General features: G+C 45.3%; 2 protein-coding genes across 2 annotated transcripts; one reads left to right on the top strand and one right to left on the bottom strand.

Annotated features, from left to right (window-relative positions):
* Nucleotides 1-1,541: 1,541 nt before the first annotated feature.
* Nucleotides 1,542-13,299, bottom strand: LOC147314765 (vomeronasal type-2 receptor 1-like). The gene is made up of 14 exons (XM_086260421.1): nucleotides 12,838-13,299; nucleotides 12,642-12,644; nucleotides 12,234-12,378; nucleotides 11,395-11,696; nucleotides 10,772-10,836; nucleotides 5,325-5,471; nucleotides 4,785-5,079; nucleotides 4,612-4,698; nucleotides 4,160-4,429; nucleotides 3,752-3,958; nucleotides 3,395-3,670; nucleotides 2,741-2,968; nucleotides 2,535-2,658; nucleotides 1,542-2,452 (listed from the first exon to the last, which is right to left on the bottom strand). The coding sequence occupies exons 1-14, from the start codon at nucleotides 13,297-13,299 to the stop codon at nucleotides 1,542-1,544; spliced, it is 3,522 nt and encodes a 1,173-aa protein (XP_086116547.1).
* Nucleotides 8,422-9,209, top strand: LOC147314766 (uncharacterized). The gene has a single exon (XM_086260245.1). The coding sequence runs from the start codon at nucleotides 8,559-8,561 to the stop codon at nucleotides 9,165-9,167; it is 609 nt and encodes a 202-aa protein (XP_086116371.1). The 5' UTR covers nucleotides 8,422-8,558; the 3' UTR covers nucleotides 9,168-9,209.
* Nucleotides 13,300-16,928: the final 3,629 nt, after the last annotated feature.

Here is a 16,928-nt window from a genome sequence, read left to right as displayed (position 1 = left end):
TAAATACTTTGGCAATAAATTAAGGAGTGAGTACACAGAGAATGTGCTTCGGATGAAGCACGTGAAGATTATACTATGAAAAAATAAGTTATCTAATTTTTTAAAATTAAATTGCTATGCAGATAAGCTACTCAAACATACCACTGTGTGTTGGAACAGGAAGTGATACTCTACCGCAGAGAGAGTGAACACCAAGTGACAGCGCCACTCAAAGGAGTGCCAAAGAAAGAAAGGGGAAACGCAGACAACCTGATGAGGAACAAAGGAAAACACACACAATATATACACAGAGGGTAATGTACCATGTACCATGTACCAGTACCGTGACATCTATACCATTTATTTTGATTATTAAGTCAAACTATCATCATCATCATCATATGACTCCTTAATGTAGGGAATAAACCACACAAAATTTATGGGAAATTGGAGGAACAAGCAGGAACTATGTGAAACCTCACAATGTATATATAAATAAAAAGATTAATAACACAATTTAACTGTTGGATCATTTTTGAAATCCTGAAGCAATGCAATTTAGCCATGCGGCTCAATGTAAGGAGCTCTCTGATTGGTTGGACAGACACAGGCTGGATGCCTGGATCTACACTGCTGTTTGTGCTTATACCTTTGCCCTGCTAAGAATTGTGTGTGCTTGTACAAAGGCCATTCAGTTTCAGGATTTACTCTAACCAACGCGTATATGTGAAGAATGAAGAGACCCTGCAATGAAACAAAACTGAACCTCTGAGTGTGCACCTGTGGACTCAGTCTGACTACCTGTTGAAGGTGGCTAACATGGCTAACACTAGCATCACTGCATGTAACCCTGTTATTCCTTCCTCATTCCTTATATGAATGAGAGAACTGACAGAGGGACGTATTTGAATATCTTCTGTTCCACCTTTCCTAACCTGGAAGCTGAGGATGACTTAATCCTGACAAGGACACAAACCTCAGCACATATCATAGATGTTTCATTCTCTGTGCAGCAATTTCAGAGACGGATCGCAACAACCACTCATTAAGATCGTCCAGAAATCTGTCCCTTTCTGGCAACTGTGGAAACTTCAAATAAGAAGAATAAGAATCCATATGTAATGGTTTGTTTATTTAGAGAAAGTAATTCTGTATTATGTATAAGGCTAAATTTAATCATGGTGAGCCACACACGTGCATTGGAAAAGTATAAATGATTCACATTTTAACACAATCATGAAAAAAAAAATGTAATAGAGTTTCAATAGAGTACCTAACTGTTTTTGATATGTTCTCCTAACTGTTTTACCATGTTCTCACTTTCATGGTGTGAATGGAAAGAATTTTTTTAAAGGTTCAATATATTTGGTTAAATGTATAATATGTAATAATTTGTTTTTCTGCATTAACTTTTCTGCTACATATGGAAAAATATTGTGATTCAGTCCCACGGGAAATTATTGCTTTTTTGGTGTTGAGTTCTGGTCTCATTAGGATTATGCAACATTTGGGTCCAAAAAGTGTGATTAAGAACTACTTTTCTAGTCTATGTGGAAAAATACTTAAGATTCACTGCCACGACCCATTATAGCCTTTTTTGTGTTCAATTCGGGTCTCATTATTATTATGTAACATTTGGGTCCAAACAGTGTGATCAACAGTCCAAAACTTGAGGCCAGGATGGCAAATACCTCCACTGCATCTGCATAATTTCCTGGTGAGCTGATATAAACAGGAACAAAGGCCACCCACACAGCACAGAAGATCAGCATGCTGAATGTGATGAGCTTGGCCTCATTAAAACTATCAGGGAGATTCCTTGCCAGGAATGCAATTAGAAAACTGAGGAAAGCCAGAACGCCAATATAACCCAGTAATACTGCAAAACCCACAGTGGACCCAAATGCACACTCATAAACAATCTTATCATTTTGGTATTGGGTGTTTTTATGTGGAGTTGGAGAGGAAGAAACAAGCCAGGTAGTGCAAATGGCTGCCTGAATAGATGTAAGAAACAGAACTGTTCCTCTCTGCTGCATAACACCAAACCACTTCAGACTGGTTCCCCCTCCTGGCTTGGAGGCTTTGAACACAGCCAGAACAACCATGGTTTTTACCAGGATGCATGAGACACACAGCACAAAGCTGATCCCAAATGCTGCATGTCTGAGTTGGCATGTCCACATCCTGGGTCGTCCAATGAACAGAAGTGAACACAGGAAACACAACTTGAGTGACAACAATAGCTGGAAACTAAGTTCTGAATTGCTGGCACGTATTATAGGTGTTCTGCGATGGTAGAAAAAGATCCCTAGAACAACAGCACAAATGAGTGTGCCCAGCAGTGAAGTTGCTGCCAAACAAATACCCAGAGGCTCATGGTAGGAGAGGAACTCTGTCTTCTTGGGAACGCAGTAGTCACGCTGGGGGTTTGACCAAAAATCCTCTGGACAACTGGTGCACTCAAATGAGTCTTAAAAAGAAGAAGATGGTGAAATGCATATTATATTTCAAAGAAAAAAATAAATATGCCATGTTGAAAGATAAACACCTACTGCTTTTATTAGTAATTTTTCCCTCAGAACAAGGGATGCAGTCAAAACAGCATTTGGGTTCCGCCTTCCTTCTCACCATGTGGGTACCAGGAGGACAGCTCTCACTGCATACTGATCGAGGTGGCTATTGGACAAAGTTAAACATTACTTGCCAAAATTACATATGCTATACATGTGACAATGTAAAAGTCTAAGAAACGTATAACCTTTTTCAAATCAAAGTTCCAGAAGATTTTGTCTTCATCAAGTATGAGTTCTTCACCTTTGAAAGTTGACCTTTTAACCTCACCCACATTCTGAACTTCAGTGCTTCCATCAGGGAGCCACAACCAGTTCATCACATCGTAAATTGGTACCACATCACCATTCTCATCAAATGACACTTCATCACCAAATGGTGTGGTAAAGTTCACCCTTTCCAAGTAATAAACAAGCTGTTAAAAAAATAAAATAAACTATTGGACTCATTATATTTAAATATAGAAATCAAGGTATTTCACTAATAACCTGTATGTATGTGTACATAATAAACAAGCTGTTAAAAAAGTGATTCATCAGAAATAAATTATTTTTCACATTGAAATAGTGGCATACTATTCAGAGGTCATTATGCCTATTTTATTTAAATATAGAAATTACAGGAAGAACAAGTTATATCACAAAAGGTCAATGATCTCTCCGATCTAAATATACGAAGCACTACACTATCAGGAGTACAGAAAATCCTTTTAGCTCCTTCCAGCTGTTTAACCAGTAAAACATATGGCATTTTGTTTAATCCCACAGGATGAATGTCACCCTGAAAGTAATTACAAGCAAACAATTTGTTTAGTTAGGTGGACTGTAAACTGATATCACACCTGCCATGGCTCCAGTGACTGCAAAGCACCACAGCTGTTCCCACTGAAAGGCCCTCTTCCTGGCTTGCACCGTAGCATGTCATCAAGGGAATATGCCAGGGCATAAACAGCTTTGTACACATTATACTCAGGCCGCAGGTTGGTAATGTCCAAGAACTCATTGTCCACATTTTGCAGCTTTTCCTGTCCAGTGCATAATGCACCTCCACCTTCCAGCCAGCCTGGTGGAGCTGGTGCAAATCTGCACTGAAATGTGAATTCCCAAAACTGATTCACCTGAAATATTTAGATTTTATAAATATAAATTATGATAATATCTAGTTCTTGCACATACCATACTAAATGTAAAAACCTCACCATGCTATTTCCATAGCTATTGTTGTAATGTAGAGTGGGACGTATTTTTAACAGGAATTCCCTGAGCCCTGGTATTTCCCCATGGCGAATGGCAATACCCAGTGTACCACCCAGGTATGGCATAAGCTGAGGTGTTTGGAGCACAGCAGCTGCTGTCCAGGCCTCACTGGCCATCCACTGTAGGCCTGTTACATTTTGCGTCACTACCTGTGCATTGTAATATACCAAATATTGAAACTGGCAAATACTTTAGGGACATTATCATGCCATTGAATTGCTTCTCTTGCAAAATAATTCCACATGATTTAATTTCTTTACTCATTCACACAAACATACAAAATGTTTTACACACTATAGTTAATTCAAATCTTTATAATTATTAATAATAAAATTGTTGTAAAGCCAGACCTCATTCATAAGGTTTAGTATGTGACTCTCATATGCAAAGACAATTACAACTCGAGCTGTGGATTTTTTCATGACATTCACGATCCTCCTGACTTCATCTGTGTTTTTGTCCCGAGGCAAAACCTCAAAGTACGCCAGGCAACCTTCACCAGACCGACTGAGCTCAGATTGTAAGGATCTTGCTGCATTATGTCCATAATCATCATTACTGATGAGCAAACCTGCCCAAGTCCAGCCAAAATGTTTTAGAATCTGGATCATAGCACGTACCTATGTGAATACAGATTAGAACAGAGGTGCATAGTCTAGAAAAATCTTTCATTAGAGTTACTTTTCATCAGCTTTACAGCACATCATTATGTATTCTGTTGGAAAACAGGTATTCATCAGGTATATCCTTAAATATACTTTAGTTCTTTATTTTTTATTGCTTTAATTTTGGTGATGTTTACCTGGAAAGCATCACTTGGTATTGTCCTAAAGAAGGATGGATACTTTTGACGATCAGTCAGACAGGAACATGTGGCAAAATAACTCACCTGTCAAAAATGCAAGCTTTATATTGTATTAAATATACAGTTAATTCAACCAACAATAACATGCTATGGTTAAACTGAGAACTTACCATAGGTACTCTGTACAAACCTAAGACGCTGGAGATAGCAATAGAACGTGTAGAGGAAGAATCACCCACAATCCCTATGACTAGAGGATTTCCAGCACATGCATGATCCAATTTAATTTGTTCCTCTTGACCATTGACTAATGACAATGCTCCTCGGAATCCAATTCCAAGTTCAGCACAGTTGTCATAAAGACTGTATCCTAAAGTCACATTAGGTAAAAGTTCAGAGTTTTTGTTGATTTCATCAATAGCAAAAGCCATGATTTGTGCCAGCCTAAATCCTTGTACATAGAATCTAAAAAAAGAAAAAAGTTAATTATTGTAAAATAAAAACAAGATACTTGGAAAACGGAGTGCAAAATTAATTAACAAAAAAAATACAGACACTGAATGAAAACAATTAAAAGGACATTTTAATGAAAAAATAACAGCAGACGGTCAAGAAACTTGCATGATGATATTAATACTTTAGTTATAAAATACAATGGAACTCATTTCCCACAATTTTTTCTTTTCTTCATTCCCCCCGGCCATACTTACCCATGACATGTAGGCTGTTGTGGTTCTGAGATAAAAGACAGGTCAGGAACACTTTTAAAAAAATGGACTGGAAACAGTCCACCCAGAATTACATCTCCAGTCTTGTGCACCCCATTTAGATGAAATTCTCCTTGTAACTGACAAGAGCTGGGAAATACAGAAGATAATAAAGCATAAGAAAAGTAGAAATATAGTAAAACAAGCAAGAGCAAATTGGTTTGAAATAATAACCACATGGCAGCTTTCTGATTTTCTGAGCCTAGTAATCAGGTTTTATTGTTTTGTCATTCCTTTTTATTGGAATACAGTGTTAGATAATCTTGCAGCCCACCCATCTGGGAAAAGGGGGCAGGGCAGACTTAGAAAACAGTAAAAGTGAATTAGTAGATAACAAGAACTTTGTTTTGTGTGTGTGTTTTGTTAATTTCATTTCTTTTTAACAGATGTAAAAGATTACTGAATATTTTTATGGTTCAACAAATGTATGAAATACACATCAAAAATATGATTCATGTACAGAAAGGTTTATGATGAAAATACCTTGTTAAAATAAAATATTAAGTCAAATCTAGCTGTCTTGGACTATAAAATTTCCATATTGTCAGAATTTTTTTTTTAATTTGTTCTTTTCACACAAAAGGAACCTATGCACACAGTGTTCCAAGACAAGTAAGTGTTTATTGTCAGAGTTTTTCATGATTTCTGCTTGGGCATCTCTCCAGTTGCCTCCACTCTGGCTCAGCTAGCACAGCTCTCTCATCAGGTGCTGGCATCCTACTCAAATAGGGGAGGTATGATTAGATGATGGTTATCAGCTGTGTAGGTTAGCCTTCCTGCCACCACAGCCTGTTTCCACTGCTCCACCCCTCCCCTGCAAAACCCCAGTCAAGGCTGAAGCCAGAATGTGGAGTTTATCCAACTTAAACTAGCATGTCCAGGGTCATGGGCCGTGGGTGGCGAAGCTCGACGAATGGAACAGTGGTGCAAGAGTTGATGGAGGAGAGGCATTGTTTTGCAGGTGTAGTCAAACAGGAGGGGGGAAGAGGAGGCCCGGGTGAGTCCAGAAAAATAGTGATCCGAGGCAGGGAGACAGGCAAGCCAGACTGTGAGGACTGGCCCTGGGACTGAGCTCCTCTCTTTTTAACTGGGTCCTGGACTTCCTGACCAACAGACCACAGTCTGTGAGGATCCACAATGTCTCCTCACCTTCCAGAGTCCTCAGCATTAGCTCCCCGCAGGGCTGTGTGCTAAAGCACCTCCTGTTCACACAGCTTACATATGACTGCTCACCCAACCATCCAAGCTGTCATATTGTAAAGTTTGCAGACAACACAGCTGTGGTTGGTTGCATCACAAACAATGATGAGACCGGCTAAAGGAAGGAGGTGGAACACTTGGAGGACTGGTGCAGGCAAAGCAATCTCTGCTTAAATTAGAAGAAGACGAAGGAGATGATTGTGGACTTCAGGAGGGGAACACACACACACACACCCCTGCACGTTAGAGGATCTGCAGTCGAAGTAGTACCCAGCTACAAGTACCTGGGTACGTACCTGGATAGCAACCTCACCTGGAAAAACAACACTTCCAGCCTGATCAGGAAGGCTCACCAGAGGCTCTACTTCCTGCGGAGGTTGAAGCGTGTGGGAATGGAGAGCTCAGTCCTCATCTCCTTTTACAGATGTGCGGTAGAAAATGTTCTGTGCTCTGGCATCAACGTGTGGCACGGAAAATGCACTGTGGCAGAGGGGAAAGCTCTACAGAGGGTGTTGAAGGCTGCACAAAGAGTTGTCGGAGGCAGCCGCCCAACCGTCACAGACATATAAGCCTCCAGATGCAGGAAGAGGGCCACCTGTATCATGAAGGACTCCACTCACCCAGCACACACACTCTTTGTCCCGCTCCCCTCAGGCAGGAGGCTGAGGAGCATTAAATGCAAAACCACCAGACTGAGAAACAGCTTCATTCCAGAAGCTGTGAGACTTCTCAGTGCATAATGGACAAGAACTGTTATTGTAGCACCTTAACCACTACTTGACACTTATTGACACTGTAACTTTATCAATGCATGTCATCATGCCCTTTGCAGCTAAAGTATTTATTTACACCCATATTTATACCCACACTCTATACCCATACTCCATACTGGTAGTCAGGTTGTTGCACTCTACTTATGGTATTATTTATTGTATTGTCTTATTACTTGTCATTTCTGTTTGTTAAAAAAAAACAAATAACAAACCCCCCCCCCCCCCCCCCCCAACTATTTATTTATTACTTTGAAAAAAAAATTCTGTTTCTTCATTATTTTTGTTTCCTTTCACTCCAGGACCATGTATACATAATTTCATTCCACCTCATGTTAACATGTGATGCGAATGACAAATAAAGCTCCTTGAATCCTTGAATGGCTACCAGCTGGTGGAGAGCAAGGGAGATCAGTGTCCAGGTGAGTGTGTCATGGATCGGCTGTGTGGCAGGCTGGAGGAGGACCCAATCGCAAGATTCACAAACACGGGGATGAACTCAAAAGCAGCTTTATTGCTGACAGGCAGAACATAGGAAATACAGAACTCAACTAAACTGGGAATCAATAAACTAACACTCGTAGGGAGACACAGGGAATCCACACAGCAATGAGGGAGAACGCGACGCCGAACAGAGGGAGACGCAGACAGAAATACACAGAGGGTTAACGAGGAAAGTGGGAACACACGGGGAACACAGCTGACACAGATAACCATAACGAGACAGGGCGGGGTGAACATAACACTGACGGGAGACGGGCAGAGTCAAACAGGAAGTACAGAGGTTCAGACAGGAGGAGAGAGAGCACGGGGAAAACACAGACATAACGGGCAGGGGAAACATGGAATAAAACATAAGGAGAGACGAGGGCTCACAGATACACAGAGGGGCACACAGGGGGTAAAAGCCACGAAGGGAAAACACACAGGGAACAACATAACAGGGCAACTCAGGAAACAGAACCTAAACAGGGAACTAAATACAAAAATACAAGAGAACTAAGAATACTGTGGGCCAACACGGCCCAGGACCATGACATCACATGACATTCTTACTTGGCTCTCGGTGAAGGCGGTCGCACTTTTCTCCTCTCCTCCTTCCCCTTATCTTCCCTGCTTAGCCTCTTGTGTCCTGTCTTGTCTCGCGTGCACTACTTTTCCCTTGAACAGTCTCTCACTGTCGTTCTCTAAAACCTAACAGAGAATTATGGATTTGATCAACTGGTCTCTGAACGCTATTGACACCCTCTTCTCAACGAGAAGTCTGGGCTCGGGAGAGCCCGAGTGCCCTGGAGGGACTTTCCCTGCCGGATACACGATGGATGGGTGGCAGACCTGGAGGATCTTGTGCCTGGCGGGACTGTCTATCGAGGACGCTGAGGATATCTACCTATTCGGAACCATGATAACAGGGTTCTTGCTGATCGGAGCTGGCTTGGCCCTGACTTATCGGAGAAATAAGAGAGCGGAACCAGCTGTTCAAACCCCCCCTAAGCTGACCGCTGGAATTGAAGCGATGGGACGAGGCGCGGCCTCCCACACCGAACGCAGCATGGTCAACACCTTGGAGACGCTTACAGCTGCCGTGAAGACTCAAACTAACACCATTGAGCGTATGATGGGATACATCAGAGAGGGGCCTGCTCACAATAACACCCTTGAGCGGAAGTTGGATAACATCGCAGAACGGCTCACTGCAGCTGTGGGGTCTCAGAATCAGAAGAATGACAACACCACGGAACAGAAGCTTGATACCATCATGGGGAGACTCGCAGCGCTCCAACGGGAAATCGAGGCCCCAGTGTCAGAGTGCTAAATTCGCTGCTCGCATAAAGGAGAAATCAACAATATTCTACATTTGGACACCATGGCGCCAGCTGCTCAGGCCCAAGACTGGAGCCCACCAAAACAACTCCCTGATAACGACTGTGTGATGACTATTCTTCCCATCCCATGAAGGACACCTGGATCGGCTGGAGGACTGTTTACTTAGCCTGATAGGCCGAAGGACACTGTCTCCGCTGAACTCTGGACACGCACACACACCCTTACACTGATAAGCACGCACTCATCCCCCTCCCTTCCAAACGCCTTCGATGCTTGTTCCTGCGGGGGAAGACAGCAGGTCTGTGTGCCGCGCTGAAATGATAGCATGGTGCAGGACGACTGCTGTGTTCCTTCGGATTACCCCCCACCACCCTATCCATCCCCTGTGGCTTGTCATGTGCTCTGATGTTGTGATGTGGACATTAATGTGCTCTCTGTGCAGAGGAGTTTTTTTGTTTCCTGTTCTCATGCTGTCCTCCCATAGGTTGCCCAGCGTGTGAAGAGGTCTCTTTTTTTCCTCTTGTACTCTTCCCATTGTTGTGTAATTTTTTCAGTGTTATTCTCCCAACGCTGCCGATCTCCGACTGTATTCCCATGTGATGTCTTTGTTGTTGTGTGTGTAAGTCGGGGGGGGGGTCCTATTCCTCTGTGGGGCAACCTGCATATGGCCAATAAAGCATTCATTCATTCATTCATTCATTCATCACCCCCCCCCCCCATAAGGGCTGGCTCCAGACAGCCCAAACACAGGAAAACAAAAACCAAACAGAAAACGACCCAGGGCGGGCGGCGGGGGCCCAGGACGGAGGGCTCGGAACAGAAAACAAAAACGAACAGAAAACACAGGAGCACAAGACCATAGTTCAAATAAAGTTCAGGGGGCCGACCCAGAGCCCACCGGCATAAAAGTTCACGGGTCACACGGTCGGGGGGCCGACCGGGCGGGTGGCACAGGTGACAGAGCTGGTCCGGAGGCCGGCCGCGCGGAAGGCAGCGGCGGCGGCGAAGGAGACGACTGAGCAGTTCAGGAGGCCGGCCGCGCGGAAGGCAGCGGCGGCTCTCCAGTGCCAGGCGTACTGGCCGAGGCCCGGTGGGCACAGGACCAGTCGAGGCGGGACCAGTCGAGGCGGGACCAGACGAGGACGAAGACTCCGATGAGGCTGGGCCAGACGAGGACGAAGACTCCGAGGCTGGGCCAGGCGATGCTGCCGAGGCTGAGGCTGAGGCTGGACCAGGCGATGCTGCAGAGGCAGAGGCCGACGCCGGACCGGCCGACATTGAAGGCGATGCAGAGGCCGGACCGGGCGTGGGAGATGCGGGGGCCGGACCAGGCGATGACGGGGCCGGACCAGGCGAAGCACAGGCTGAAGCTGGACTAGGCGAAGATGTGGACAGAGACACGGAGGCCGCAGCTAGCGTGGGTGAAGACACGGCTGCTGCAAACGTGGACGAGGCTGCCGGTGAAGCAGCTGGTGGCTGAACGGGCCCCTCGGACCCTCCAGCGGAGACGAGGAGGTGCTGGCCGGGCTGACCTGAGCCGCCAGCGGAGACGAGGAGGTGCTGGCCGGGCTGACCTGAGCCCCCAGCGGAGACGAGGAGGTGCTGGCCGGGCTGGGCAGAGCCGCCAGCGGAGACAAGGAGCTGCTGGAGGGGTCCTCCTGAACCCCCAGCGGAGACAGATGCAGAGCCAGCTGGTGCGGAGACCTTTGGCTCAGCGGACGCTAACTGTAGCTGCACAGGGCACACAGTCGGCTCGGGATGCAACGGCTGGGGCTGTGCAGGGCAAACAGTCTGTCCAACGTTTGTCAGTACCATGCAGTCCACAGCTGGCGGAGAAAGCTCACAAAGGCTCCCAGCTGAGGTTGGCAGTAACTGAACAGGTTGCTGAGCTACTAACTGTGCTGGTGACAGAGTTAATGACTGAGCTGATAACCAAACAGGCACTGGAGCAAGAAACTGAGGTGGTAACAGAACGGGTAATGGAGCTGCGAACTGTGATAAAGACTGGACTGGTGACAAAACAAGAAACTGTGCTAATAACTGAGCTACTGACTGCATTATGGACAGAAATGGCAGTTGTAGTGGTAGTTGCGCTTGTGGTTGAGCAGGTGTCTGACTCTGGGTTGAACGGGTGCTAGGCCTGGCCGAACACCAGCCATCCCCACCCGAGAAACAGATACGGGTGCAGGGACGAGCTGGGTTCTGGCTGCCTTTACCCTGGGGGCCGGTGTGGGTGCAGGAGCTAGCTGGACCTCTGTCGCTCCCACCCGAGGAACTGAGACGGGTGCAGGAGTCGGCAGGGTCACGGCTGACCTCACCCGGGGAACCGGAACAGGCACAGGCGACGGCTGGGTGTCCATCAACCCCACCCGAGGGGTAGGTACGGGTGCCGGGATGAACGGAGCCTCTGCCAGGCTGGGGATAGAAGCAGGGACCAGCTGGACCTCAGCCACCCTCACCCAAGGAGCTGATACGGGTGCAAGGGAGAGCTGGGCCCGCGCTGCCCTGGTTACAGGAACTGGAGGCGGAGAGCGGAGTTCGGGAGCAGTAACAGACACTGGAGAACTCACACAAGCAGCGTCTGGATAACCGGGATGTGAAACAACACTACACACAATTGTACAGAACTTAGCCCGAGACGTAGCACACACAGAGTCCATGGAACTTGGCCGAAAAGCATGGCGCACAGAGTCAAACTGACATGACCGGGGAACAGAAAAGTTAACCTGTGCAAACAGCTCTGCAGTGCTCAAACCTAAATCTCTTGCCAGTCCGAGTATAGCGAATGAAGCCTTGCGGCTCTTAACCTTAGCAGGCATTGAATACACAGTTTCAAGGAGTCCACGAGGAAAAACAGAAACAGTCTCTTGCTTAGCAGGCACGAGAGAAGGTGAGGTTACGCAGGTAGCATCCGAGTTAGCACTTTCGAGTTGTGGCACAGAAAAAACCACAGCCTGAGAAACTGAAGGAACCACACTGGGAGTCACAGACACAAGAGCTGGTTTAAAGATTAAACTGTTCGTAGCAGAGGAATGGCTAATAGTCTCTGTGTCACCTGGCTCAGGCAGAACGCTAGGCGTAGACGTTAAGATGGCTGGCTCAGCTAAACAGGTCTCAGTGTCTCTTTGAGGAGCCAAGAAGGCAATGGCTGGTTGAGGAGTTGGCTGGGAAACATCAGAAATGTCTAAAGACAAAATAGGCTGGAACATGAAACAGTCACTAGGAGGAGCATTAGCTATAGAACACACGGTTTCAGGGGGTATGTGTTTCTCAGCATGCACTGTTACATCTAGAGCTGATGATACTGACTGTGTGTGGCTGAGCTCAGACTGGGAAACCTTAGAATCCAAAGGCTGAGCAAAACAGTTCTGCGGGGCTACAATGCTGGTAGCAGTATGTAGGGGAGTCTGGCGTGAAATAACAGTCTTAGGTTCAGTTAACTCAACAGGGGAAGCATTCATACCGGCTGAAACAAAGGAGAAACTGCGAGCATTACAAGAATCTGATGGCTCAGAAACACAAAGATCACTGGTGAGAGCTACGGCTGAATAATCTGACACTGAGGTGCCTCGCTGTACAGCGTCTCTGGAGTCCGAACAAAAAGCGGCGGAATTATCCGAGTCAGGTAACACAACGGCGGGGAAAACGGAGCCACTCACAGTAGTGCATGAGTTATGGAGTCCGGGATCCGAAGGCTCGGGCTGAGAGTGTGACACACGGTCACTCTCTCCCAGGGGTGAAAACTGCTCCGCTGCTCGGGAACGGCGACGGCGGGGACGCCGTTTTCTCCGGGAAGGGGGAGGAGACGAGCCGGGCCGCGAATCCGTCAGCAGGCCGGGCTGAACATCCTCCGGCTCTTCGTACAGGAGCGACTGCTCCAGGAGGACGCCTACAGTGGAGACGAGGAAGTCCTGGATGTGGGGGCGGAGCGCGCCGAATAGCCAAGGGAGTCCGGACACCATCCGCTGTAGACGGACGGCTACGGTCTCCCGGTACTCACCCTCGGGCAGCGCCACCCACTCCTGACAGTGATACTCCACTGTATAAATCAGATCCTCCCGGAGGTCAGCGGAGGGGTTGTGAATCGCTGGGTCCATGTCGTGGTCGCGTTCTTCTGTCATGGATCGGCTGTGTGGCAGGCGGGAGGAGGACCCAATCGCAAGATTCACAAACACGGGGATGAACTCAAAAGCAGCTTTATTGCTGACAGGCAGAACATAGGAAATACAGAACTCAACTAAACTGGGAATCAATAAACTAACACTCGTAGGGAGACACAGGGAATCCACACAGCAATGAGGGAGAACGCGACGCCGAACAGAGGGAGACGCAGACAGAAATACACAGAGGGTTAACGAGGAAAGTGGGAACACACGGGGAACACAGCTGACACAGATAACCATAACGAGACAGGGCGGGGTGAACATAACACTGACGGGAGACGGGCAGAGTCAAACAGGAAGTACAGAGGTTCAGACAGGAGGAGAGAGAGCACGGGGAAAACACAGACATAACGGGCAGGGAAAACATGGAATAAAACATAAGGAGAGACGAGGGCTCACAGATACACAGAGGGGCACACAGGGGGTAAAAGCCACGAAGGGAAAACACACAGGGAACAACATAACAGGGCAACTCAGGAAACAGAACCTAAACAGGGAACTAAATACAAAAATACAAGAGAACTAAGAATACTGGGCCAACACGGCCCAGGACCATGACAGAGTGTGGCTATTGCAAGGTTGAATGATTGTCCAGGAAGCTAATGGGTAAGCAGATGTTTTGGCAAAGGCTGATTGCTGGTCTTAAATACTGCTGGCTCAGTCAGTCTCAAAATGGGAGTGAACATGATAGACTTACACTGGTTCTAAATGAGAAAACTCTTTAACAGTTGAATTCACTGAGGCTCATTTATCACAGCACAAAATATATAAAATGAGGCAGCAGTGAGGCAGCAGAAAAAGTTACAAATCTGTTACAAATAAGTCCTGACATACAACACAACAACAGCTGTGGAAACAACATGGTACTACTACTACTATAGTAGTTGCAAGAATTTCTTAATATTATTGTTTTTAATTTAATTGTTTGTAACATTTTCAATAAATTTCAGGTGAATCACAAAATGTTTTACACACTATAGTTAATTCAAATCTTTATAATTATTAATAATAAAATTGTTGTAAAGCCAGACCTCATTCATAAGGTTTAGTATGTGACTCTCATATGCAAAGACAATTACAACTCGAGCTGTGGATTTTTTCATGACATTCACAATCCTCCTGACTTCATCTGTGTTTTTGTCCCGAGGCAAAACCTCAAAGTACGCCAGGCAACCTTCACCAGACCGACTGAGCTCAGATTGTAAGGATCTTGCTGCATTATGTCCATAATCATCATTACTGATGAGCAAACCTGCCCAAGTCCAGCCAAAATGTTTTAGAATCTGGATCATAGCACGTACCTATGTGAATACAGATTAGAACAGAGGTGCATAGTCTAGAAAAATCTTTCATTAGAGTTACTTTTCATCAGCTTTACAGCACATCATTATGTATTCTGTTGGAAAACAGGTATACATCAGGTATATGCTTAAAAATACTTTAGTTCTTTATTTTTTATTGTTTTAATTTTGGTGATGTTTACCTGGAAAGCATCACTTGGTATTGTCCTAAAGAAGGATGGATACTTTTGACGATCAGTCAGTTCCTCTGAACCATTTTTGGGAATTCACATTTCAGTACAGATTTGCACCAGCTACATAAGGCTGTGTGGAAGATGGAGGAGCACTATGCACTGGAAAGGGGGATCAAGAAAATAGGAACACTGAGTTCTTGGACATTTCCAACCTCGGATCTGAGTACAATGTGTTTAACGTTGTGTATGTGCTGGCATATTCCCTTGATGACATGCTGAGGTACAAGACAGGAAGAGGGCCATTCAGGCAACACAGCTGTGCCACATTGCAAACACTGGAGCCACGGGAGGTGTGATATCAGATTACACTCCATCTGTCATGGTCTAGCAGTCCTCACCGGCCGACCTGCCTGTTTTGGTGTTTATGTTTATATTTCTACTCCCCTCCCATCTCTGTCTCCCTGTTATGTGTGTTTTGTGTGGGACTTGCATGTCCCTGGAAGTTTGGGTTCCGAGCGCCATCTGACCCGGAAGTGTTTCCGCGCTGGAGTCAGCCACACCTGCCTCTTGTAAGTCACTGCCAGCTGCTACATATTTTTTTTTCCTACTTAACCGTGTGACTGAGCTTCAGTTAACTCGCCTGTACAGCCATGGATTGCTTTGGGAAAGCAATCTTTTTGGCTAGTTAAAATATCTTAATAGATTACAGATTATACATTTTGATAGGAATTAAAAATGAAATGAGATATCATTCAGGACAGATATGTTTGAGGAGGAATGTCCTTTATGGGATGCAACAGGGAGGTAGAGTCTACAGCCCAATCTGGCGTGGAGGTGTGGACAGCCAGATCTGGCGCCCCACTTCCCGCTCTCCTATCTATCTTGTCTCTTTTCTCTCTTACTTCTCACTATCACCTTTTCTATCCCTGTAAAGCAGTGTTGCCAACTCCTCAATAAGGAAAATCATTGTCCTAAAAGTCGCTAGAAGTCGCTTAATGACATTATTGCATAATTTGCATAATTGATTATGCTTATGTAATTGTAACCGACGCTGTAAAAGAGAGAAATAACATTGTAGAAGAGACATCAAGTGAGCAAAAAACACCTTAAATGCATTTAGAATATATTTAGAACTACAAATTAAATTTCTTTTAGCAATTATTGTTTTTTTAATGTCACAATTCCAACACTGCTCCTTTATCCAGGCTTCGGACCGGCAAAAGTGACCTGAAGTAGGAACTCTGGCCCGAGTTACTTTGTGTGTGTGTGTGTGTGTGTGTGTCTTTTTAAGTAGTTTTAAACCTATGATCCACCAAAAGTAACAGTAAAAGAAGAACAATTTAACCATAACATTGTTAACAAACTACATTAACAATTGAAATGGACAAAAAAGAGGCAATAGAAAAAACAGTGGCAATGTGAAATAATCATGGGAACTAGTCTTGTCCTTATTCAGGCTAATTGTTTTTTGTTTTGTGTTTTTTCAGACAACCCTCCACACACATAGGCTGTGCTGGCTCACAGAAAGAGTGGGCCATCCTCATTTTGGTGAAGATTCTCTATGGTAGGTTCAGCAACTGTAGCACTTGACTATAATGATCAAGCAGCTGATGTGCCAAAAAGCTGCAAAATATTATCAGCCAGCTGGTGTTCATAGCAAGCCTCACCAGACAGCTTCGGTCCATATCGGTTGTACAAATGGAATTAAGGTTCTGCAAGGTAATCCAATTTCTAAGTTTGCAATGATTGGAATGATGGATTTTAGTGCATTGATTTATTTTAGACAAAGAAAAATATGCATTTACCGCTGCTCCCGCCCTGTGTGTTACAGTCAGGGCGGGAGCAGCGGCTTTGCTCATGCGCAATTCACTTGCAGTTTGGACGCGTAGGGGTGAACATCTCCTGCTCTGACAGCAGCTGGGGGCAACTGCTACGTGAGGACTATCCGCTCCCTGTGAGCGCCTTGGTACGGGTGTGGTGCCTACGGCAGCACCCGCTGCTTGTTGAGAGTAAGAGCGATATGTGCTTTCACGTCAAAAAGTGTTTCTTAGTACACATCAGTTCCTGATATACAATAATTCCATAATTACAGATATGCAAATTAAACACAAGT

Source organism: Aulonocara sp. 'chitande type north' Nkhata Bay, linkage group LG14 (assembly GCF_057382095.1).
Source record: "Aulonocara sp. 'chitande type north' Nkhata Bay isolate Kocher_YH1m ecotype deep benthic linkage group LG14, A_spYH_male_GT1.1, whole genome shotgun sequence".
Taxonomy (NCBI): Eukaryota; Metazoa; Chordata; class Actinopteri; order Cichliformes; family Cichlidae; genus Aulonocara; species Aulonocara sp. 'chitande type north' Nkhata Bay.
Note: the sequence above shows the minus strand (reverse complement) of the source record. Positions and strands in the feature narration are given on the sequence as shown.